At 41.7% G+C, this 26,004-nt stretch overlaps 2 protein-coding genes across 2 annotated transcripts in view; one reads left to right on the plus strand and one right to left on the minus strand.

Moving 5' to 3' along the window:
* Rbks (ribokinase) overlaps positions 1-5,795 on the minus strand; it is an 84,197-nt gene extending 78,402 nt beyond the window's left edge. Inside the window, exon 1 of the mRNA XM_050132034.1 lies at positions 5,654-5,795. Within this exon, the coding sequence (XP_049987991.1) occupies positions 5,654-5,745 (92 nt within the window). The 5' untranslated portion in view covers positions 5,746-5,795. The remainder of the gene's footprint in view (positions 1-5,653) is intronic.
* Positions 5,796-6,081: 286 nt separating this feature from the next.
* Positions 6,082-26,004, plus strand: part of Babam2 (BRISC and BRCA1 A complex member 2) — a 313,631-nt gene continuing 293,708 nt past the window's right edge. The window contains exons 1-2 of the mRNA XM_050132036.1: positions 6,082-6,234; positions 10,268-10,419. Coding sequence (XP_049987993.1) covers positions 10,292-10,419 — 128 coding nt within the window. The 5' untranslated portion in view covers positions 6,082-6,234; positions 10,268-10,291. The remainder of the gene's footprint in view (positions 6,235-10,267; positions 10,420-26,004) is intronic.

Here is a 26,004-nt window from a genome sequence, read left to right on the forward strand (position 1 = left end):
GGGAGGCGGAAATTTTTTTTTCAATAAAAAAAATGATAAAAAATAAAAAAAAGAAAAAGAAAAAAACAAAAAAAAACCCCAAAAAACAAACTTAACCCCAAAACAACAACAAATAAACACGGGTGGGCGCACGCGCGCGCACACACACACACACACACACACACACACTTCTAGTCAAAAGGTAGCTTTGGTTAGGCAAGATTAAGCATGGGAGAACAGCATTAGAATCATCTCAGGTCGTTTTGGGATTCCCCATCTTCAGCATCTACCTCCTTCTGTAAGCTTTCTCTGTGCTTCCAGAGAACTTGTGGGCACTTGCTTCAGAGATTGGCTCATGCTTTACTAACTGCAATCTCCCCAGTGGCTAGCATATTTTCACTGTCTTTATATACAAATCATCAAACTTCTGAAGCAAAATTCCCTGGCATTCGTGTTTGTCCTTCCCCAGATCACAGAAGAGCTAGTTAGAGCTTACTAACAGCAATCTCTCTCTCCCTTTCTCCCCCTCTCCTTTTGGCAGTAGGGTCTCATGTAGCCCTAGCCGATCTTGAACTCCCTACATATCCGAGGCTGGCCTTGAACTGATTCTCCTGCCTCCACCTCTCCTGCTGGGTTTGCAGGTGCTTGCTGTCACACTCTGCTTCTTTCTTGTCATTTGGAATTGACTTTTTAAAGCATCTCTTTTCACTGGAGGTATCAAAATTAGCAAATTTCTCATGATTTCTCTTGGCATTACAGAACACAAGCGACAGAAACATATTTAAAAATACTGATTTTAAAATATGACTTACAACTTAAAAGCAAACTTTTAAAAACTAAAAGAGCAGAAATCATGAAGAATGGCATTATATTTTTCAAATATCAGGAGCTGTCAGATTAATTTTAGACTAATGTTTCTTTGGTTTTTACTTTACTGAAAACGTGGCCTAAAGAGATTTTCTTGATCTAATAAGATACTATACCTAGGTCCAATCCAGGGTACAAAGAGATTTTCCTGATCTGATACTATGCCTTAGTCCAATCCAGGCTCCAAAGCTGCCATGAGAAGGACATTTCTGTCAGCTTCCCCTCACTTCCTAGAAGCCTTTTATTAGGCCTGATGTTGCAGCATCAGGAAGGCCACACAACTTTGGCTTGATCCCCTCAGCAAATCTTTTCAGTTGCCCTCACTTCCAAATAACCCGGAGGTTAAAGAGATCCACTCTGAATTTATCTGTTTCTTAACTTTGCATTCACGTTATCCTCAGTCTCCAGTGACTCTTGTTACGTTAAGTCAGGTCACAGCACTCTTCTCAGATCCAGTGGCTTTTTATCCCATCCAGAGTATGATCCTATGTTCTTCCCCAGTCTTTTCTCCTTTAGAAATAACAGACTTCTTGTTAATCCTTCAGGGCCTTTGCATACACCATTCCCTTTGCCTGGAGTGTTCTTCTGTCAGTTAATGTATTCTTGCTTCTTTCCTGCTTTAGGTACTTATGCAAAATCACACTTCTCAGGGAGGCTTTCTTTGGCTGAGGATCTAAACTTAGCATCCCTATGCACCCTTTTGTGATTTTCTTTGGAAGCATTTAACCCAGCACACTGTGTGATCTGCTTATTTTTACCTATACTGTCTCTCCTACTGTAGCTTCATAAAGCCGACATTCTTGTGTATCTTTTCTCGTAGGGTAGAAACTGGTACACAGTGTAAATGCAATAAAAATTAATTGAATGACTGAAAAGAATGGCTGAACAGAAGAAACAGAGACTTAAAGTATGATTAAAGAGGAACTGTACACTGAACATACAAAAAAATGACCATGTATTTTCATGGAACTTTCTCTCTCCTAAGAACAGGCTTGACCTTTCCTTTGTAAAATGAAACCTTTTTTAAAGACAAGGTTTCATGTAGCTCAGATTGGCCTTAAAATCCATGTGGAATAAGGATGACCTCGAAGTTATGATTCTTTTCTCCCTCTTCCCAAGTGTGGGATTCCAAGCATGTGCCATCATGCCTGATACAACATGAAACCCTAGACATGAGTGTTCAAGAAGAAAGAATGTTGATAAATACAGATGGGTATTAAACAGTGTCAGTTGGATGAGCTAATGAGTTTTAAAAATTATTACTACACAGAGCTTACTACACATAGAGAACTAAAATTAAAAATGAAAAAAAAGCTCATTGATTGAATTAGCAGTGTCTGGCACACAGTAATATATAAAGTAAGTTGGACTTGGATGCCTTCCAAAGAGGCTTAGTTAGGGAAGCAGTTTTATTTCCAAAGTGATTCTATAGTACAGGCATGATGTTTAGGCTGACTACGGTTAAATGCACGGATGAAGGAGAGTAATGAAGATGCTATTTTTAGTTCCGAAGAGCTTTAGTTGTTATTCCTTATCAGTGTCCAAGATACACAGGGAATACAGAGACTATAAATTTCCACACAGACTATACAAAAAGACAGAATGCTAGGAGGAAAGACAACTCTGGAAGACCTGGGCTCCAGCCTTCATTATGCCTCCAACTGGCTGTGTGATCAGGGGTCAGCTATTCAAACTCTTGGTCATCTCATCTGTAAATGTGAGGATGGACTGAAAAGATCCAAAGGTTCCCCAAGTTCCCTAAGAGATGGTTATTTGGTGTCCATATTACAGTGTTTGTAAAATATTCTTAAAAGATATTCATATTCTAATCTCTACAACTTGCAAATATATTGTATACCAGCAAGGGAATATTAGGCAATGAATAAGCCAATAGGAAACTATAAAGGAAGGCGATTATCTTGAGCTACCTGGCTGGGATCAATGTAATCACAAGGGTTCTTTTTTTATTCATTATTATTTTTATGTGCATTGGTGTTTGACCTGCTTGTCTGTGAGGGAGTCGGATCCACTGAAACTTGAGTTACTGTCAGTTGTGAGCTGCCATGTTAGTGCTGGGAATCGAACCTGGATCCTCTGGAAGAGCAGCCAGTGCTCTTGATACTGAGCCATCTCTCTAGCCCCCACAAGGGTTTTCACAGTGCACATGGAGTAAGAGTCAGAAAGATGCCATCTTTGACTATGCAGATGAAGAGGTCTTGATGAAATCAGTACAGAGAAGGTACAAAAAGTGAAAAAACCAAATTCTTCCCAATACCCCTCAGAAAGGAAGCCTATCCTACTGACACCTTGATTTTAGTTCAGTGAGTGCTAAGCCAGGCTGACCGCCAGAGCTACACTAATATGAAGTCAATTACATCCGTGGCAAATTGTTTCAGCAGCAATAGGAAAGTAATACACTCATGACACATCTGTAACTAACAGAGCCAGACGCAATTTTATGCAGAGATCTGAGTGAATGAATCTGGATGACATATCTATAAACTGAGGGGCTTGGACCAATATCCCCTAAACCCTCTCGATTTCTGAAATAAGACTTTAAAATTCCGACATCATAAACTTAGCCTTTTCCACTGCTTATTCCCCACGCCCTGAGCCTGAGGAGTAAGCACCACAGACGGTACTGAGGTCTCTGCAGTATTTGCTGGTCAAGATTCACAGAAGGTGCTGGACTGAGCTCAGGACTTTTCACAAGCACAACTGAGTAACAACCCCTCAACTTGGTATGTTTTTGATGGAACTATTTCTAAAGTTAAACATACTCCCCATATTTATATAAAATGAATACTGCATTTTATCTTTTCTTGAAGAACCACCACTAGAAATATCAATTACTTATGATGGGCTCTGAGAGGATGACATTGTACCTTGTCATAAGTTATGCCAAGACAGACATGACTGTGACCGTTTTTAGTGGCAGACAATGTAGTTATAGTTTGAGACACTTGGTCAGGAGGCTTATGAATGTTTTTCTAGAGAAGTCAGCACACGTTCCTATAAGCTCCAGACAGTAAATGTTTAAGTTTGGTATGTCATACATGGTCTAGGTTACATTTTTAAAGTAACCTTTTAGAAATGTCATAAATCATTCCTACCTCCCAAGTGATACAGAAAGCCTGCAGCTCAAATATTTCTGAAAAATCAAAATTTAAAATTTGGAGTCAGACATGGTGGTGTAGGATAGCAAGGTCAAGGCCTGCCTGAGTTACACAGTCCAAGTCTAGCATGGGGACTTCGTGAGACTCTGTCTTAAAGAATAAAAGGTTAGGAGTGTAGTTCAATGGTAAAGTGCTCGCTCACTTGGCATGCAAGGCCCTGGGTTCAATTCCAGCACCACACATACAAAAGTGTGTCAAATTAAATTATTTGAAATTCTCTTGCTATTGCTACACTTTTAAAAGTGATTTTTAAATTTTCAATTTGTGTGTGTGTGTGTGTGGGGGGGGTTTGGGTACAGGAATGCAGTGTCCTCAGAGGCTAGGTGTGGGATCTCCTGGGGCTGGATTACTGGTGCCTGTGAAACAGTGATCCTAACTGTTGAGCCATCGGCTCCAGTCCCTGCATTGTAGCATCTGAGGTTTCTGTCAATCACAGCTGCCCCTACTAGTCTCCTTTTGGGTTCCATCCTTTGACGTCGAGTTGATAATTTGATAACATATATTTATCTGTCCTGTCTATTGCATGTGTATGTGTGCATCACACAGGTAGAAGGAAGTCAGAGAACTCCCAAGAGTCAGTTTTTGTCCTTCCACCACAGTGGGCTCCAGGGACTGAACCCAGGTCATCAGGTTGCGGACAAGCACCTTTACCCCCTAAGCCAGCGGTTCTCAACCTTCCCAGTGCTGTGATCCTTTAATACAGTTCCTCATGTCATGGTGACCTCCAACCATCAAACTTTTTCATTGCAATTTCATAGCTGTAATTTTGCTATTAAGGACCATAACATAAATATCTGATATTAGACCCCCAAAAGGTGGCGACCCACAGGTTTGGAACCACTGTCCTAAGCCATCTTGATGTCCCTGATAACAATTTGTAATTATTTTTAGCCAGACTAAGTTAGATATATGATGACCCTGGAGCTATTTTTAAAAGTAGATATAGGTAGTTTGGTTACTTTGATTACTCCAAGGCCTTATTTCAAGGTTCTCTCTTATCATCTGGGAAAAGGTTTCGGTCTTCTAGCTCAACTATTTTCATTTAGCATCATTTTCATCACTATTTGATCAAAGAGTTTTAGTAGTTATAATTCTTAGGTTTTGTTTTTTTCTTTTTTCGGACTCCCACTTGGGTTTACCACCAAGTTGACCCACGCTTGCATTTCCACACAAAAATCAACTGTAAATATGAAACTCTGCAGGAATGCCAGCAATCGACAGAGTGAAAAGGTGTCTTTTGCCTCGAGCCTTATTTCACACGTGTTCAATCGGGTATGTCTGGTTGACCAAACACTTTTTGTAGTCCTCATAACAACCCTGTAAATTAGGTCAGTTCTCTTAGAGGTTAAAATATCATAGGACAGCCTGGCCAAAAAAACCAGGTGCAGGTGTTTGGGGAGGGAGGAGTGGGGTGTCTTTTGGCATCAGAGCTGTCATTCAGTGGCGCCCAGTCCCTTCCCTTGTCATTGACTTCCAGACTTGAATTTTGCCTTTTCCACGTCAGAAGCCGCGCTGTGGAAAACCCGAAGCTCACAGCAGAACTCCACGGTGGGTGCCCACAGATCCGAGGCCCGAGCACCCAACAGTGTGGTTCGCCCTCCCGAGACCCTGCGCTGCAGCCCCGCACTAACCTGACCAGGTCGGTCATGCAGGAACCCACCACCACCACTGCTGCCGCCACCTCCTCCTGCCAGGGCCTCCCGGGCTCCCCAGACGCCGCCATTACTAAGCCTTGCTCTAGCTCGACCCCGACGCTGCCCTTTGCCCTTTGCCTGAACCCGTAACCAGAGACGCCGCTCCTTCCTCCCTAACGACGAGGCCGGTCCCCCACGCCTGTTTGGGTCGCCCACCCTAATGCCCGTGAAACATCCCCGGCCTCCGGCGGCTCCCGGTTCTTCTAAGACCCATGTTCTCGCCCCGCCTCACGGCACAGGGCTCAGCCGCCACGGCGAGAGGCGACGTTGCTCGCCCGGCTGGAGGAGGCCGCCGCGGCGAACCTTCAGGCACTACCGGGCCGCCTTCCCTAGCTTCCGGCTGGGCTCGGCGCGGGCACGCGCACGCCCGCCCGGCTCCGGAGGGGGCGCGGGACGTCCGGGGGAGCGCGCACGCATCCGGCCCGCGATTCGCGCGCTGGTCGGTGCGTCGGTCGGGGGCGCGCTCGGGTAACCTGTACCCCGTCTAGTCGCCGGTTACTGATCGGACTAAGTTCCAGGTACCTGGACCCGGGCTGGTGCGGGGAGGTTGGATCTCAGTCGCACAGGTGGCGCAGAGAGCCATGTTTGAGTATGGCCAGAGAGCTAGCCTCTTCCTCAAGAGAAGGCCCGCGTTCCAAAGATGCCCCGCTCGCCCCCAGCACGCGGATCCCCTCAAGAACGAGCCCCCAAGACCCGAGGCTACTCTCTCTTTCTCTCTCTCTCTCTCCACACATCTTGCTCACTCCTGGTCCCTGATGAACCTTGCTTCTTTTTGCGCTTGATGGGGGGGAAATCATACAATTTGGGAGAAAGGGTCGGATCCCTTTAGGTTTTCCTCAGAATGGGTGGCCGGCCATTCTTTGGATCGGAACCGGTTCGCTCTCACCGTCCCTCCCCGATGTTGCCCAGTGGAGAAATTGCTCCCCCAACGTAACTTCCCTCGTGCGCCATATGACGTGAACGTGATGCAGCAGGAGGCCACCCCTTTCCGTTCCATGACGTCAACGGGGCACATGTTTCCGTGTTTGTCATCCTCCTAATTGCAAAAGCCTGGTCGGTGCTTGTTATACGTCTTTGTATTCCCTAGATAGCCAGCCCACCGAAAGACCTCATGCGACCTTACCTTGCGGCAGCAGATATCTATAAATATTATACATTTGCATTTTCCTCCTGAAATACGTCAAAATCAGGAAAGAAATACAAATTGCAAAACAAGGATTCAAGAAAGCTGGCCACCAAAAATTCCTGCCTCTGTGAGATCCGTTATAATGATGCCATGTGTAAAAGAGTGTGTGTGTGTGTGGGGGGGGGGGTATGTTTCCAACCCATACATATCCCTGCATATTGTACCAAAGGACCATTATTTTTTCCTTCAAATTTCTGGTTTTGGAGTCAGTATAGTTTTCCCTCTTTGTTAGAGAATTCCCACTTCAAAACTGAAACATCTAAGAGCTGCACAAAACCTTGCACAGTCAAAAATTATGTATTTTTGGCCGCTCTGGAAATAAAGACAGAAATTCATTCCCTCAGGTGCGATCCGGAAGTCTTGACACCTGCTGCAGTGGAAGTGGCTGTCATAATCACTAGCGTGGTTTGGCGTCTGCAGTCAGCTTGTTTCTTTTGGCATTTAGCTAGTGAATCAGTCAGGCTGGCATTAGCCCTCGGTCAGCAATAGTCTAGTTGGTTTCTAGTTGTAAAGCAATCATGTGAATAAATTCCTGACCATGTCCTCAATTTTGACAAGGTGTGCGCTTTAAAAAGTAAAAATTAAAAAAAGTGTTAATATCAAAAAAAAAGAAAAAAAATTAAAACTGCACCTTGATGCTTTCTGCAGTGGCCAATGAAATGAGTGCTTGAGAGGAAAGCAGGAATAGCGGACTTTGAGAGAGGTCTGGATTTGAATTCTAATCCTTCTGTTTGCTCTATGTGTGACGTTAAGTCACTTGGTCTTGCTGGCCTTTAATTTTGTATTTATAAAATGGAAACAATAGTCATTAAGAAACTGCTTTGTGTGTGTATGTGGGGGGGAGGGTTGGATAGCTGTCCAGAGCGGTGAATAATAGCTCACGTGTGATGCTTAGAATGTGCTAGTTTTGTTTCTATTTCTTAAGAAATCTGAGGTAAAATGGTAGGTACTGAGGGGAAAAAATCATGACAAAAATCATTTGTTGTCATGAGAGATCTTTCTGTTTGCTTCTACCAGATATCTATTCCTGTGGTGGAAATAAGCATCCCCTTCAGGAGCCGTGAAATCAGGTAGAAGCACTGCAGAATTTAGAAAGAAAAGTCGTCACGGTGATAGTATATTATTCAAAAAACAGTTACCCGTGTCATCTGGGAAATGGGAACTAGAAACCGGCCTTAGACAGGCTATGGATGGCAACACCGCGTGTAGAAGTGCTTTAGGAGTGATGCGATGCTACGAAATGTGTATTCTTTTATGATAGCTAGTGCAGCAGAGGAAGCATTTGCTCTCGCTTGTGATGATGCATTAGAATGGGATTGGGAAGGCGTCTCCCAAGGAGTTAGACAAGAATCACGTGGAACTAAATCATGTGATATAAAGCTTGGCCATTTCAGAAGTATTTCTGGGTGGCATCGTGGTGTCACCATGGTGTTTTCTGGAAAGATCTCTATCGTCATTCCTTTATTACTATTCAAAAATGATAAACAAGTATTCAATTTAGCAGAGCTTGTAAGTCCTTATGTGCCACAGTGTGTAGAAACTGGAACCAGAACAGCAGGTACTCATAATTGGAACTGGGTGGAAATTAATTAGCTCTCAATGTGGAATTAACCTTTCAGTTTGAGAAAGACAACGATCATTTGAATTGACTTATTCACCTCTAAAGTAGCAGCTTTCATTTAGAAGACTATTAGGAATTCATGCACTCTCTCCTCCGGCTTTTTTAATATCCAAGCAGTGTTGATGTGATTTATTGCACATTAGTGTATTATCAAGGGTATAGATGTTGTGGCGTAGTACCTTCAAATTAAAGACAAAAAGACACAATTACTTTTTGGTGCTTAGTATCTAGACAGGAGTATGTTTTTATAATTTAAGTGTTAAGTACATTTTTTTTGCTTCACTTATTCCTCAGATTCTACTGTATTTATTTCTGTCATTTGTGTATATGTGTATGTGCCTGGTATATTTGTGTGTATATGTATAGTGTATGTGTGTACATGGTATATTTGTATGTATATGTGTAGTGTATGTGTGTGTGCATATGTATAGTGTATGTGTGTTTGCATGGTATATTTGTGTGTATATGTATAGTGTATGTGTGTGTGCATGGTCTGTTTGTGTGTATAGATATAGTGTGTGTGTGCATGATATATTTGTATGTATATGTATAGTGTATGTGTGTTTGCATGGTATATTTGTGTGTATATGTATAGTGTATGTGTGTGTGCATGGTCTGTTTGTGTGTATAGATATAGTGTGTGTGTGCATGATATATTTGTATGTATATGTATAGTGTATGTGTGTTTGCATGGTATATTTGTGTGTATATGTATAGTGTATGTGTGTGCATGGTCTATTTGTGTGTATAGATATAGTGTGTGTGTGTGCATGATATATTTGTGTGTATATGTATAGTGTCTGTGTCTGCTGCAAGCCTGAGTGCTGGGTTACATATGTGTGTCTCTGGGACTGGCTTTTATGTGGTTGCTGTGGGTCTGAAATCATGCATGTTCATACATGCTCAGCAAGCCTTTTACTCACTGAACCATTTCCTTAGGTGCCCCTCACCCTATCAGTTTTTGAGGGTATACTCTCTCCATTCCTAAATATTTCTCCAGCTTTGCTCCCCTTAATCATTTACTTAAAATATTTTTGAGGTTTATTTTTATTAAATCTATTATTTGAGCCCATATTCTGAGCATGGGTCTCAGGTATAGACCTGACCAGTATCCACGGTCCTGGCCAGTAGTTAATAAAGCTTGCTTCAAATTTGGCTAAAAATCTATTATTTGAACTTACCACTTTATTTATTATTGAAATGTTACTGGATGCTAAGTGTATGTTGAATGCATTTGTTGATGTGAGACTTTTGTGTTGTAGTCTTGTTGGAGAGAGTTCATGTATACAGGTAATTACAATCCATCATGGAAGGACTTATTAAGAAAGGGATTCAGCCATAAATGGTTTCTAGTAAGTAATAATTGGTTGTGTTTGCTTTAGAGTTGGTGTGTTGTCACCCATCAAGCTCTTTGTCCTTGTGGGGACATGGATGGAGGGCTTCCTAACTCAGCGGCGTGTGTTTTGTGTGTCACTAGGAAGGGAAGGCTTCTCCATCTCGGCCGGTTGTGTTGTGCAGCTGTGAAGCTTAAGGGGCCTGTGCTGTCGTCTTTGGAAAGGAGGAGGGAATTGTTCTTCAAGGGTTCCTTTCATTCCTGAACAGCATGGAGCTGCCCATGCCCTGACTGTCTGAGCAGCAGGGATCTGGTTTCTGAGCACCGTGCTAGCTTCCAGGAAACTTGGTACGTCTTTATCTCTGTATTGTATCTGGTATACTGATCACTTTACTTTCTTTCTGCTTTCAGTGGTGATTCATAAATCAAGTTAAAATGTCTCCAGAAATTGCCTTGAACCGGATTTCTCCAATGCTGTCCCCATTCATATCTAGCGTGGTCCGAAATGGAAAGGTGGGGCTGGATGCTACAAACTGTTTGAGAATAACGGACTTGAAGTCTGGGTATGTACAGAGCTAACTCGGCCTTTGCTTTACAATAAACCTTTCTTACCGGAGTCATTAAAATTGTCCATCACAGGTAGCTTTCAAGTCTTGCTCTCATTACTGGCTAATCTAGTTGAGTTAAAAAAATGTTTGCGTGTGTTTCAATATGCACGCTGAAGATTGAACTCAGAGTCTCACACATTCTAGTGAAGAACTTGACCAAAGAGTTACATGCCATTTCCCAATTCATTTGGTTTTGTTTAATTTTTGACATTTTACCTATTTCATAAGTGTATGTGTCCATGCGTGGACATTTATTTCTATTGGGACCGCTCATGCATTCTTTTCTGGCTTATCTCTTTGGGTTTCAGCGTGTGTGTTCTTCTTTCATTGGCTTGTTTTCTTGTTTACTGCAACCTGACATATACTGTACGAATTGGGTGTAGAGCTGCCTTGTCTGCCATCATTTGGTAATCTCCCTTAATACAAAAATGGCAATAGCTAACCAGAATGGGTCACTCTTCACAATGGGGTTAAAACGTCCAGTCTCACACCCGGATATGTTGTATTAAATAGAAAACAAAAAACCCATAAACAAAACAAAAAAGAAAAAAAGAAAAATGAAGTGGGAAAGCCTGCCATACATTTCATCTGGAAATAAAATTAGATCTACAGAAAAGATGGAAAAATATTATAGGAAATTGCAGTAGTAATCTTGGTTGTCAACTTGACAGACCTAGGAAGAGGGACCCTCAGTTGAATTGCCTCTATAAGACTGACCTGTGGGCATGTCTGAAGGGCATTTTCATGATTTTCAAATGGTGGAGGAAGAAGGCTCAGTCTGGTAGGCAGAGCCATCTCTGGGCATGTCAGCCTGCGCTGTATGAGAAGTTTGCTGGCAATATCCTGGGGGAGCAAGCTAGCAGTCAGCACCCCTCCAGGTCTGGCTCTCGTCTCAGTTCTTACTTCCGGGTTCCCGCTTGTGTTCCTGCCCTTGCTTCCCTCAGTGATGGTCTCGAGCCTGGAAGGTGTAATAAGCCCACCCTTAGACTGTTTGTGGCCAGTGTTTCTCAGAGCACCAGAGAAGCAAAGTAGGACAGAAATTCACATTGTTTTTACCATTATTGATCATTTTATAGCTCTTATTTGAGATTAGCTGTTTTCCTCTTTTGTGGACAAAGATTAATCCAGAATACAAATTGTATTTAATTGTCAGTATTCTCAGTTTCTCTAGCTTGTCTTTCTCTCTTTTTTTAAGTCTTTCTTTGTCTTGAATGACATAGACATTCTTTGATTTTTGTTTTGTTTCTCAAGACAGAGTTTTTCTGTGTAACAGCCCTAGCTGTCCTAGAACTCACTCTGTTGACCAGGCTGGCCTTGAACTCACAGACGTCCACCTGCCTGTGCCTCTCAAGTGTGGGGATTAAAGGTGTGTGCCACCAACGCCCAGCTTGACCTTGGCATTCTTAAAGAATATTGGCTAGATATTTTGTGATCTTTCCCTCTCTCTATACTACGCTTTCTTGCATTCAAATCAGAATGTACCCGTTCCCCAAGAGCTATAGCGGTGTTGTTCCACCTCAGCACATCCCATGCATGGCTATATGATGGCCATGTCCTTTTATGTCATCCTCCTGCCTCAGCCTCCTGAGTAGCTGTGATAACAGACACCACAGCCACTCAACCATGCAACCAGGAGGTGAGACCTCAACACTGCAGTGTGCTTGACACATTAGGCACATTTTATACATTTTTAATATATGATCGTCCCAATTTCTGATGTGTTTAGTGGGTGTACCCTCTTTGTAAGCCAGGGAGTAAAATATCTCATTATTGGTTCCCAGCGTTTGTCTTTGGGAGGTCTGTCAAGTGACTTTTTGATGTTTTGACATTTCCTCATTTTTTTCTTACTAGAAATACCACTTTGTGTGTGTGTATGTGTGTATGTGTGTGTGTGTGTGAGAGAGAGAGAGAGCGAGAGAAAGCAAGCAAACAAGGCGAGAGAGAGAGAGAGAGAGAGAGAGAGAGAGAGAGAGAGAGAGCGCAAACAAGGTTTTATTGAGAAGTGCAGCAACAGCATCAGAGAGGGGTCCAGGAGATGAGTGGCCTCATATGTTACATTTTTGTTTTTTTTTTTAGTTATACTTATTAGGCTGTTTATCTTATTATATTGTATCTATTTATATTTCATCTGTCTCTGTATGTGAACATGTATATACCCCAATGCATATGTGGAAGTAGAGGACAACCTGAGTCCCAGGATTGATCTCAGGTCGTCAGGCTTGCACGGCAAGTGCTTTTTTTACGCACTGAACCATTTCGTTGACTAGCGTTTCTCTTTTCTCTTTCTTTTAGACCTGTAGTGCTCAGGGTTATGGGCTATAGTTGAGATCCATATTCTAATTTTTGTTTACTCCATGTAGGGCACAGTGCACACAGAAAGTATCATCTAAGGAGACATTTTGGAGGTTATAAGGACAATCTTGTTAGTGATTGAAGAGATGCTATTTTAGTACCCATTTTCCTTATTTGATTGATAAGCTGAACAGACAGGTAAGATCCAAATAAAAGCAAGATTCTTTTTTTTTTTAAAGTGTGATAATTCATCCTCACTTCCCTTATGGACCTTTTATTTTTCTGTATCTTTAGGACTATGTGCACTTCTAAGCTCCATCGCTAGGCCATCAGTCTTAAGGACGGAGATCTTACTGAACTTATTTGTATGCTTCTGTGAGTTTGCCATGGTGCCTCATGGGCTAAGCGAGTGGGTGATGGGATAGGTGTTTCACAGAGAGGCTACTTGCTTACAGGGCCAGAGTAGTTTTGTTCTTGTAGCTTGGGAGACTTTTTATTGTCTTGTTAACATAATTAATTCTATTATACATCATTCTAAAAATTCACATTCCCTGACAAACAGGCAGATACTCTTGAAATTATAGCAAAAATATATTACAGCATTAGATTTATTTTTTTAAAAATTTTACACTTATTTACATGTTTTTAGATTTATTTATTTTGTTTTATGCATTTGAGTTTTTGCCTGAATGTACATATGGGCACTATGTGCATGCCTGGTGCCGTAGAGGCTGGAAGAAGGTGTTAGATCCGTTGAACTGGAGTTAGCATAGGGTCGTGAACCATGATGTGGTACTAGGAACCAAGTTCCTGGGTTCTCTGCAAGAGCAACAAGTGTTCTTAACCACTGAGCCATCTCACCAACTCCAGATTTATCCCTTTAGATAGAATATATATACTGAGACCCAAGGGGCCGCTGTTAATGACAGGGAATTTTCCCATGAACGTTCTGAAGTTGTGTGGTAACTTCACCGGCTTGTTCTATTTGCAGGATGCCGTACTTAGTCATTTTTAGTGAGTTTAGTAATCTTGATGTTGTCTAAGTGTCTGATCAGCACTCTGTGATGATGCCTGGCAAGTCTAATGGGGAAAGCAGCTCCCTGCAACCTGTGGCAGCTGAGCCTTAATAGCCTTTTTTGGCATATTGCAAGTGACTCAACCCCACTGGCACATGGCTGTGTTTGGGGCATCTGCTGTGACATCTCATCCACCCACAAGTACCTGTTGCATTTTTTTGGTGCATGTTCTGAATTTTGTTACTTAGTTAAAAATAGATACTCAGTGTAAGTACTTGATTACTAAAGAGGGTAATTTTAAACGATGAGTGGTGTGCGCTCTTATGATTGAGCTCAGTTGGGCTGCGTCTGTCTCTAGCTTGCTTAGTCTGTCTGGAAGGAAGCTGCTGTTCTGGAAGGCAACAGGTCCATTTAAAGATGGCAGTTTTAATATTTTAGCATGTAGATGTTCACTTGGCTCTTCACATTGCTTCTTTCTTTTAATCTCATTCTTTCTCCCTGAGCATGTCTTCATTTTCTCTCTCTCTCTCTCTCTCTCTCTCTCTCTCTCTCTCTCTCTCTCTTGCACGCGCTCTCTCTCTCTCTTGCGCGCGCTCTCTCTCTCTATACACACACACACATATATATATATACATATGTACATATACATATACAGGCCCTCTCTACATTGCCTGTCTTGAAACTCACTATGCTTCTCACCTGGCCATACTTTATATATTTACTATGCATAAATATGTCTCCAAACAGTATCTTATTTTGCATGTGTAAAAAGTGTTTCCAAGTGATATACTCTATATATTCATGTGAAATTTTCTTGTTTTGCTATTTTTTCCTTTTTTTCATTAAAAACATTTTTTGAGACATGGTCTCACTATATTGTCTAGGCTGGTCTTGAACTCACTTGAATTCTTCTTCAGCCTCCTAAGTGCTGGGTTTATAGTCAGTGCACTACCATGCCTGGTTTATCTAGTTTTAAGCTGGTAAGATTTGTATTCATAGACAGAGACATAATTCTTTCATTTGATTTAGTATATCATAGTCCACTGTGTGAATATGATCCCTATTTTAAATTAATATTTATTAATTTTTTATTTATCCCTTGACAATTTCATATGTATATATAATACATCTTTACCATGCACACCCATAACTCCCTTATTCTATTCCCCACAAACATGTCCTCAGCATGTCTCTCCCACTTTGAAATAGCCTCAGTTTTAATTCATTATTAAATTTTTTTTTCTGACAAAGAATGCCATAGTGAACATTCTGTTGTGTCCATACAGGAAGATGCTCATGAGAACATTGTCTCAGGCGGAATCTCTCCACCTGGGTATGTTTATCTATTAGTTCTGTAAAAGCAAGACAGTGAGTCATAACAACATTCAAGAAGGGGAAACAAGCCAGCGTGGAAACTCTAAGAACATGTCATGTGGAGTAAGGATGAAGAGTATTTTGCGAATTTTCAGTAAAATAAGTAGAAGTGTACTGGGTGGGTCATAGTGAAAAAATACGTGTGATGATGGAAACGTCTGTCAGCTGCTCCTTGATCCTCTATTCCTAGGAATACAGTTACTCACTCCTAGACTGTGTGTAGCTTTTTTGTTTTTGGCTGTAGCCACATAGTTAAGTGTCTGTTTCCTTTTACTAGAAAGGTAGGAGAGTTTCTTGTAGTTGGTAGTCTCACTGTTACCTGGTGCAATAGTTTGTCTTCTGTTGCAGTGGTCAGATGCCTTGACAGAAGCAGCTTAGAGGAGCAAGGGTTTATTTTGGTGTGCTGTTCCAGAAGGGTGCAGCCGGTCATGGTGGGAAGACATGGAGACAGGCGGGGAGGTGTGGTGGTCGGAGGAGGAAGCTGGCTGGTTACATTTTATCAGTTTTCAAGAAACAGAACAGAAGGTAGGAGCAGGCTATAAAAGGTCAACCTGCCTCCTGCAACATAGGTTCAGTGCCTGAAAGTGCCATAAATCTTCCCAAACAGCGCTACCAGCAGGGACCAAATCTTCCAACACACGAGCCTATCAGAACATTTCACAACACACGAGCCTATCAGAAAATTTCACAACACACGAGCCTATCAGAACATTTCACAACACACGAGCATATCAGAACATTGCACCTTCACATCATGGCAGTGCTGCGGACCTCGGCTTTTGTCAAGCCAATACAGTGTGAAGTGGGATTCCATCTGGTTTTAGCTTAAATCTCTCCGGTCTCTGTGATAGTCTTTTTATGTGCCCACTGGCAATTCAGTTTCGACTTTTGGAGATAGCCTTTACTCATTCTTTAAGTGAGCTATTTGTTGATGTGTATAGATTTGAAAGCATTGTTCATGTGTTTTAGACTTTAAGCTTTTGGTAATTACATGTAGTAGAAATACCTGCATGCAGGCTATGACTTGGAGTTTTTCTTTGGCACTGCTAATATTCAGGAGTTTCAGTTTTATTATGCATACAACATTCCACTTACATGAATGCCTGCACACCTGAAGAGGGTGCCAGATCCCATTACAGATGGTTGTGAGCCACTGTGTGGGTGCTGGGTATTGAACTCAGGATATCTAGAAGAGCAGCCAGTGCTCTTAACCTCTGAGCCATCTCTCCAGCCCCTAGGAGTCTTAATTTTAATGAACTCAGATTTGTTAATACTTTGATTTTGAAGAGAAGCAGAACAGAGAAGGAAAAGAATATACATAAAGAAAGAGGGAAGAGGGAGAGGTTTAAGAAATTCTGGTCTCTTTAATAGCCATACATCCTTCCTAAGAATTTTAATGATTTTTACTTTTCCTGATATTTAAATAGAAATTAGTTTTTTTCCTCTGCTCTAGGATATAGAACAAGATACAGACATAGATATCCTTCCATATGGGTAGCTGATTGGTATCATTCTTTGCCCATTCTCCCGCAGTGCCAATTCAAATAGATCTCGTCAGGTGTCATTCATGTCACATGTGGACTTGTTCTAGGCTTTCTCATTGGCTCTGTCACCCTCACTGTCTCTGTGTCATTTGATACTGCCATGTCTATTATAGCTTTAAAAGATGCTTTTCTAATAGAACAAATTCTCGCCCCATCTACTCAGTTCTAATGATTAAAACTTGTTGTTCATAAATCCTAACTACTTTAAGAAATAACCTCATTTAACAGTGTACTGTTCCATTAGGGAACCTCTTCTAATCCAGTCAACAAAGCCTTTTCTTTTTAATTCACCAAGAAAAGGAATTAAGGAAGACTGACCTAGTGAGGGATTGACTGGGAATGGGTGTTCAGGAGAACTCTCTCTGAGATGACATTTAAGCTGAGTCTAATTTAGTGTGAAAGTTAGGGGATCGGATGTAAAGAGGTAAGCATGTGCAAAGGCGGGAAGATGCTTTGAGCTCTGGGGTCTGAGGACCACTGTGGTTGGAGAGAGATGAGAGGCAGACACAAGAGATTCTTGCGGTGGTCAGGAGTAGATTCCGTAGAGCCCGAGGGCCTAGGTTTGAAGATGTTTCATTCCCGATGAAATGAGAGACTAGAAAGGGGTTTTAGGTCATGTGATGTGATCTTATTGTATTAGCAGTAAAATAACTGGCGTATGTGGAAACGCTACTGTTCGTGATATGGTATCTAGTTAACAGGCCTGTACGATAGCCTAGGTGAAAGATGATGGAGTCTTATGTGGTGGTGGCAATGACGACAGATGAGGTTAATAAAGCTGTTTAGGAGGTAGAATAGCGAGGACATTGGATGTGAGGTTTGAGGGGGAGTCAAAGTGGCTGCCTGTCTTAGCTTGAGTTCCAGTCATTTATTGAGATGGGGAATGGCCAGTGGGAGAATTGCTTCAATCTAGTTTGGTTAGTTTCTGGATCTACCATATCTCTGTCATTTTGGTCTTCACCTTTTTCCTGTACTGAGTTTCCTATCTTGTTTTCTCATCTCATTCTCTTTCTTTATTGGAGATTATAGCATCCTGACAAAGGGAGAGATATATTGTAGAGTTCTTGAACATCTAAAAGTGTTTCTATTCTTGTTTTAAGCTTCAGAAATATAATTACAAATGATTTTCCTTTTGAATGTGGGTTGCTTTGATCTGTAATTTTGGAGATACCCAATACACATACTGTCAAAATGTCATGGAGACAATGTTCTGTCTTATTTCTGTAAGGATATTAATTTTGGTGAAATTCTTCTGTGCTGTGCTAATCTTTCATGTGAATGGCTTTCTTCAAGTCGTTGAATATTGGTAGTCCATATTTATTAAAGAATATGATTCTAAGATTCATGTTTGAAGCTCTTTGAGCTTGGATGAGTTAACTGTTGAGTTCCATTGCAGTGTTACTAGGCAACACTGGCCCTTTGTATAGGGTGATTACTAGGTTTATTATTTGATGGACTTTCTCTATGCTATAACATAAACCCATGTGGATGCATGCCTCATTCATCAGCAAAATCCTAATTTGTAGACCAAATTATGCACACTTTAAGGCTTTTGATACCCTAATCCAGTAGTATATTTCATATTAGTAAGTAATATCCCTAGTCCGGTAGTATATTACACCTGATGAGTGATACCCTTAGTCCGGTAGTATATTAAATATTAGTGAGTGATACCCTTAGTCTGGTAGTATATTAAATATTAGTGAGTGATACCCTTAGTCTGGTAGTATATTATACATTGGTGAGTGATACCCTTAGTCCAGTAGTATATTAAATATTAGTGAGTGATTTTTAGTCCGGTAGTATATTACACATTGGTGAGTGATACCCTTAGTCTGGTAGTATATTACACATTAGTAAGCATTCACACAAACATTTCAGAAGGTGCATTAGAAAGTTGCTCTCTCTCAATCTTTCTCTCTTTTGGTCCTTTAAGACAAGGTTTCTCTATGTAGCCTTGGCTGTCCTGGAACTAGCTCTTGTAGACCAGGCTGGCCTCAAACTCACAGAGATCCACTTGCCTGTGCCTCTGAGGGCTGGGATTAAAGGTGTGTGCCACCACTGCCCAGCTAAAGTTGCTCTTCTAATAGCAGTAAGTGAAGCTGCCAGTTCCTCTACGTTCTTAATTTTGATATTGGTGGTGCATGCCTTTAATCCCAGCACTTGGGAGGCAGAGGCAGGCGGATCTCTGTGAGTTCGAGACTAGCCTGGTCTACAGAGTTAGTTCCAGGACAGGCTCCAAAGCCACAGAGAAACCCTGTCTCGAAAAACCAAAAAAAAAAAAAAAAAAAAAGTTTCAAAGATTACTTGTTAATTTAATAGATAGACATGGTACTAATTTAGTCATTTGCTTTGTCTTAATTGTTTATGTGTATGTGAGAGAGAAAGTAGAGAGCAATGGGGTATTTGTTTTTTTTTTTTTTTTAAGATTTATTTGAAGAGGGCGCCAGATCTCATTACAGATGGTTGTGAGCCACCATGTGGTTGCTGGGAATTGAACTCAGGACCTCTGGAAGAGCAGCCAGTGCTCTTAACCTCTGAGTCATCTCTCCAGCCCCCTGTTTTTTCTTAGTAACTTATAAAACCCTTTGTATGTTACCAAACATAACACTCTCCGTAATGTAATGCCTGTGTTCCTCCCAACTTTTCAATGTCTCTCAGTTAAATCTTGATATATATAATATTCAGAAACCCTCCAGCGTCTTCCGCTTTTGAAACCTGAGAAGTACATCTCATCCCGGAGGAAGGATGCAGCGGGTGACATGGACACTGCGGGGCTTCCCCTTTCCTCTGCTCCTGCGGCACTGTTTCATTCCTCCTGAAGACATTCTTTGCGCCTGCAAGCCTCCTTTGTTTCCCTCTATGTAGAGCACTGGCCATGTTGGATTGCTATAATAATGGCCCCTGAAAAGTCATGCCTTCCTTTATCCGTTGTCCTTTGAATATAACTTTGCCTTGTCTTTGGTCAAGAGGCACTCTGTTTCCTTATTTTTTTTTTAAGAACAATTTTTATGTGTTTGTGTGTGGATCTGAGTGGGTGTATATATGTGCATCATGTGTGTGCAGGCAGAGTCCAGAAGAGGGTGTCAGGTCCTCTGGAGTTGGAGTTACGGTGGTTGTGAGCGGTCTGATGTGTTAGACACTTAACCCCAGGCTGGCTGCAAGAGCAGTGTGCATTCTTTACTGCTGAGCCCTGCTCCAGCCCTTTCTCTGCTTCTTTAGTGTGTGATTCTTTGTGACTTAGCTTTTACTAATCGAATATGAGAAAGCCTGAGTCTTGGCCTTAAGAGCCTGGCAGTTCTGTTTCTACCCTCTTGGGAAACCATGATTGATATGTTCATGGGTCTCCTTGGGAGAAGATGACCCATTAATTTCAACCCCGTAATTGATACCTAGCCCCGTAGCTCACCTTCATCCAAGACCTGTTGGGACAGTGTGCAGACTGGAGGAAGGAGTTTTATCCAAGAATCGTAGTATAAGTGGTGCTGAGCTCTGCTAGTGTGGGCACGGGGTGTGGCAGAAGTTCATCTAGATCTTGGTGCTTAGCTGTGTTCTACAAACAGCTGGATACTCAAGTGTGTTGCTGATGTTTTGCTGATTTTGTTGAGTACCCTGTAGGAAGATGTTTAATCAGAAGAAACCTAGGCTCTGTACTTCTCATGCTCTTTTCTTCCCTTAGATCTTTATCTCAGAAGCTGTCTATGTAGCTCTACTCTGATTGTAATTGTATGACAGAGTAATATATGTAGTTTCAATTAAGCCATCTATGGAGCTTTTAATACTTAAAGGTGCTTCAATAGCCAGGAATGATGTACTCTTGTAATGTAGCTCTAAGGGAGGCCGGAGGGTCTCAAGTTCAAGACTTGACTTGGCTGCAGAGGTATTTCAAACTCAGCATGGGCAGCTTAGTGGGTCACATTTTAGAATAAAAAGTAAGAAGAGGCTGTGAGATAGCTCAGTGGTCAGATAGAGCCTAAACAAAACCCCAAGTAAACAAGCACCTCCCAGCCACATGTGGTTTTAGTTTATATTTTATACTTAGGATTTTAAGTGGTGGTATTGGCCTTGATTCAATAGACCCTGAAATTACTCACTTGGGAACTTTTGGTACTCCAGAATCTGGAATAGTCAGACCTTGATAAATGTGGGTTGGATTTTATGTGGTGTGAAACGCAAGCTTTTCACGTCCTGCAACAACTTCATTTCAGAGTGATTTAAAAATATTTTGTAGGGCCAGGCGGTAGCGGCAGCACACCTTTAATCCTAGCACTTGGGAGGCAGAGGCAGGTGGATCTCTGTGAGTTCGAGGCCAGCCTGGTCTACAGAGCAAGTTTCAGGAGAGGTTCCAAAGCTACAGAGAATCCCTGTCTTGAAAACAAACAAACAAAGTAAAATAACAAAATATTTTGCATGGAGGTAGGGGTGGAGAAAGAAAGGAAGGGAAGTAATGGGTTTAATATGGAAAGGAGAGAGGGCAGAGGACTCTGGTCAGTGCCTGACTCAACTTCACATTCTTCAAGGGAGCAGCAACAAAATTGTTCCTCTGTTGACTTTTATACTTTTTATTATGTACAGTTTAGAAAATGTTAATTTATTTTATGTGTTTGACTGCATGCATGTAAGTACACCATGTGGAGCCCAGAAAAACGGGTCATTTCACCTAGAACTGGAGGTACGAGTGGTTGTCGGCCTCTGGGTGGTAGCTGGGAACCAAACCTGGATTCTCTGAAAGAGCAGCAAGTGCTCTTAACATCTGGGCTGTCTTTCCAGTCCTTTAATCTGCGCAAAAAAGAAAAAACAGATTTAGTTATATGTTAGTCTTTGTGTCTGTGTAGAGTTATGGGTCCTTGAGTGAATCTTAGGGTTCTATTGCTGTGAAGAGACAACATGACCATGGCAACTCTTATAAAGGAAAACATTTAACTGTGGTCGCTTGCTTACAAGTTCAGAGGTTTAATCCATTATTGTCATGGTGGGAAGCAAGGCGACATGTCTGCAGACATGATGCAAGAGAAGGAGCTGAGAGTTCTTACATCTTGACTCACAGGCAACAGGAAGTGTTTTTGAGACACTGGATGTGGCTTGAGCATATATGAGAATTCAAAGCCCACCTCCACAGTGACATACTTCCTGCAACAAGGCCACACCCACTCCAACAAAACCACACCTCCTATAGCCCTCTGAGCGTACGGGGACCAATTGTATTCAAACTACTACACCCTTGCAGGTCAGAAGAGGGCATCAGACCCCTGGACTTGAGTAAGAGAGGTTATGAGATGACAGAGGTGAGTGCTGAGAGCCAAACTTAGGTCCACTGTAAGAGCTATTTGCGCTCTTAACCACTGCACCATCTCGTCAGCCTCCATTCTGTTCAATTTAAGGTAGTATTTTGTGAACAGCTTTTATTTGGTCTGATTCTGAGTTTAGAAGATAAGTGAGAGCCTTTTGGTTGGATCATGTTTATATGGGAATAACTGTGTTTTAAGGCTCCAAATTATTCTTTGGTATCACTTTGCATGTTAAAAGGGGCCTTATGCTTGTGTAGAAAGGTTAAATACTATCCCCTTCACATTTATTTATTTATTTGTTTGTTTATTTATTTAGTGTGTATAAGTATGACGGTCAAAAAACAACTTGCAGGATTCTCCTTCAACCATGTAGGTGATGGGTTCTGTACTTAGGTTGTCAGACTTGGTGGCAAGTGCCTTTACCCACTGAACCACTTTCCTGGCCTTAGATTAACTTCCTATTTTACCTTCCATGTTGCTGAATAATCTTGATTTTTGTGCCATGTTGCTTGAAAAATGATTTTATAACCTTCCTTTTCAGGGCCACATTTCCTGAGTAATTTGGTTATCTTTCTTATGGCAAGTCATGAAAGTCAAGTTTATCCCATTGACCTTGCTGCTCTTGACTTTTTTGTTTTCTCAAAAGATTTTTATCTCAACTTTTGCTCTTGTCAATTCCTGGACAGCAAGTCTTGAATCAAGTTGATGTTTTGAAGGACATTTTCATCTTCTTTTAAATCTTTAATGATTTTTTTCATCTTTGGACTTTTAGATGTTTTCATTTAAAAGTATTATTTTTAGAGGTTGAGTAAATTATTAATATACAGGTACAACTTTTATCTTTGTACCTACTTTTTATGTGGTAAAATATATTTATCATGAAATTTATCATTTTATAGTGTACAGTTCTATGGCATCAAGTGCATCCAAATGTGTGGCGTATGGAGACGTTGTACATGTGACCAGCCCTTTTTAAGTCTAGCAGACTCAGTCATACCAGGGACTAAGCCACTGGCAACTGCTATTTTGCTTTGTCTCTCTGAGTTTAACTCTTGTACGTAGTAAGTGAAATCATGGAGTGTTTATCTTTTTTTTTCTATTTTCAAATTTATTTATTTATTTATTTATTTATTTATTTATTATTTATTTATTTATTAAATATTTCTGTCTCTTCCCCGCCACTGCCTCCCATTTCCCTCCCCCTCCCCCAATCAAGTCCCCCTCTCTCGTCAGCCCAAAGAGCAATCAGGGTTCCCTGCCCTGTGGAAAGTCCAAGGACCACCCACCTCCATCCAGGTCTAGTAAGGTGAGCATCCAAACTGCCTAGGCTCCCACAAAGCCAGTACGTGCAGTAGGATCAAAAACCCATTGCTATTGTTCTTGAGTTCTCAGTAGTCCTCATTGTCCGCTATGTTCAGCGAGTCCGGTTTTATCCCAGGCTTTTTCAGACCCAGGCCAGCTGGCCTTGGTGAGTTCCCGATAGAACATCCTCATTGTCTCAGTGTGTGGGTGCACCCCTCGCGGTCCTGAGTTCCTTGCTCGTGCTCTCTCTCCTTCTTCTCCTGATTTGGACCTTGAGATTTCTGTCCGGGAGTGATTATCTTTTTGTGACCAGCTTATTTCACTTTGCATAGTATATTCAAGGTTATAGCATATGTCAGAATTTTATTTCCTTCTGACACTGAGTAATGTTTCCATTGTGTGTGTGTGTGTGTGTGTGTGTGTGTGTGTGTCTGTGCTTGTGCATGTACACATCTATGTAGCACACTGTGTACCTCTTGTGATGATGTCTGTTGTATCTGTCATTTGGCTGTTGTGAATAATGCTGGTGTTGGCAAAGATGACCAACTGTCTGAGCTTGTTCTCTAGGACTTGCTGGATGGTATGGCAGTTGTATGCTTGGTTTTGATGGCTCATCAGATAATTTCCTACAATATGGGCTGTAGAGAATTAACATACAGCACTCTTTCACAGTATCGATAATGTCATTTGATGCACAAAATTCTTACCTTGTTGAAATCCAAGGTACTTAGTATATGTTCTTCACTTTGCTAAATTAACCATTGAGAGGTTGAGACCACTTCTCTAGCCTCCTTTTCCTGTAGTGACATTTTTCTGTCTATTTTTTTCTTTAAAGCCTAGAAAAGGGGATGGGGAAATGGCTCACTTGGTCACACACTTGCCACACAGGCATGAGGATGCAAATATAGATTCCCTAGCACCTACGTAAAAATCAGGCATGGGAGCAAACATCTGTAACCCTAGAGCTAGCAGGGAAGTGTTGGGGGAGCAGAGATAGGCAAATGTTTGGAGCTTATTGGCAAGTCAGTCTAACCAAATTGAAGAGCTTCAGGTTCTACAAGAGAGCCTGTCTCAAAAATCAAGGTGGAGAGTCATGGAGGAAGACACATGACATTGACCTTTGGTCTTCATGTGTGTATGTGTGCACATAAACCTGCACATGCACAAAGCACACACACAACTAGAAAAAGTTATGTTGAAATGGAGCCAGATTTTCATATTACTGGCATCCCTAAGAGAGAGGAAAATCATTCATTCACTGACGCACCTGCTTCCTCCAGAGTAGAAACCTTTTAATCTAGAGTTAGTGATTTTATTGTTATGTTAGTGATCAGATTGTTGCGATTATGGAGATAGGATGTAGATCATGCCACAGCATTGGTTAACTCAAGAACACAGGTCTATCAGTGAGGACAATAATGTAGTAGCTGCCGTGAATAATGCTGTCTTTGTAATGTAAGTGCTTTGATGACTGTATTGTATTTACATAGTCTTTCCTTATCTACAGTTTCACTTTCCATAGTTTCAGTTATTTGCAGCCACCCACAATCCAAAAATACCAGTATTTCTTGGGACTTTAAAGAGAAAGCAGCCATGTTCACATGGCTTTTATAATTGTATATAGTTATAGTTGTTTTGTCTCATTCTTGTTCATGATTAGTCTCTTACAATGTCTGCTTTATAAACTGAATGTTATTATAGGTATATAGTTTTAGGAAAAACATATCCATAGGATTTAGTAGTATTGGGTTATTGCTGAAGTCCCACACACTTCAGGTACAGACAGGACATGGGGAAACCAGGTTGGCACTGACCAGGAGGCTTCCCTTGCTGACTTGTCTTTCCAGGATAGAAGATCTATGTAGGCTGCGGGGAAGTTACCAGCAGTCTTCCTCAGCCTTGAGCCTGAGAGGCACAGCAATGCCTGGCGTGACAAGATAAGCCTGACACGGATATTATGGGGCTATGCTTTCTGATTGGATTTAAGACCCACTCCATACAAGGAAGTGCATGCCTGGTACTCTAGATCTTACCACCTGGCTGGGGAGCTCATTTTGCCCAGGAGTAGGTCTATTCCTATTAGTCTGTTAAATGAACATGGTATTAAACGGCCCTCTGGATTTCTGTCACTGTACAGCTGAGTCAGTGCAGCTCTTGGTCCATATCAGAGACGTTTCTTTGCAGTGGATGATGGTTAATGCAGAGCCTCACAACAGAGTGCAGAGAGTAAATGTCAGTGGAGAACTCAACCACACACGCAGTGCCTCTGTTTCCCTTCCCCTGCAAGGCTTGGGGACCATCAAGAAAGGAAGAGGAGGCAGAAAGATGATTAGAGTCAGAAGTCAGGGAGGACCAGAGTGAAGCAATGTTTTCTGGACACAGGGGACCTCTGTAATTAGGAACTTGCAGCTGCTGTGGTTGCTTGTACATGACCAGCAAGATAGCAAGTTAGTAAATATGCTAGCATGGAGAAGGAGGAGCTCCTGAGCCCCCCTCCCCTAACTGAGGAAGTGTTGACACTTGATGACTTCTGGGGCTGCTATAGTTTTTGTTAAGGTATGGCCATTGGTAGGCCAGCTGTGGTTCAGTGGATGATCCCGCCCCTGTGAGTATATGGGCAGCACAGATAGATTCAGTGGGGTGAAACAAAGATGGCAGGACGTTGGGGGTGGGGCCTAGAGATCTGGGAAGAGTTAGGGGAAGGAGTGGGAAGTGTATATATAT

The sequence above is a fragment of the Alexandromys fortis genome, unplaced genomic scaffold (assembly GCF_014885135.2).
Source record: "Alexandromys fortis isolate MF-2015 unplaced genomic scaffold, M_Fortis_MF-2015_v1.1 scaffold_362, whole genome shotgun sequence".
NCBI classification, from domain to species: domain Eukaryota; kingdom Metazoa; phylum Chordata; class Mammalia; order Rodentia; family Cricetidae; genus Alexandromys; species Alexandromys fortis.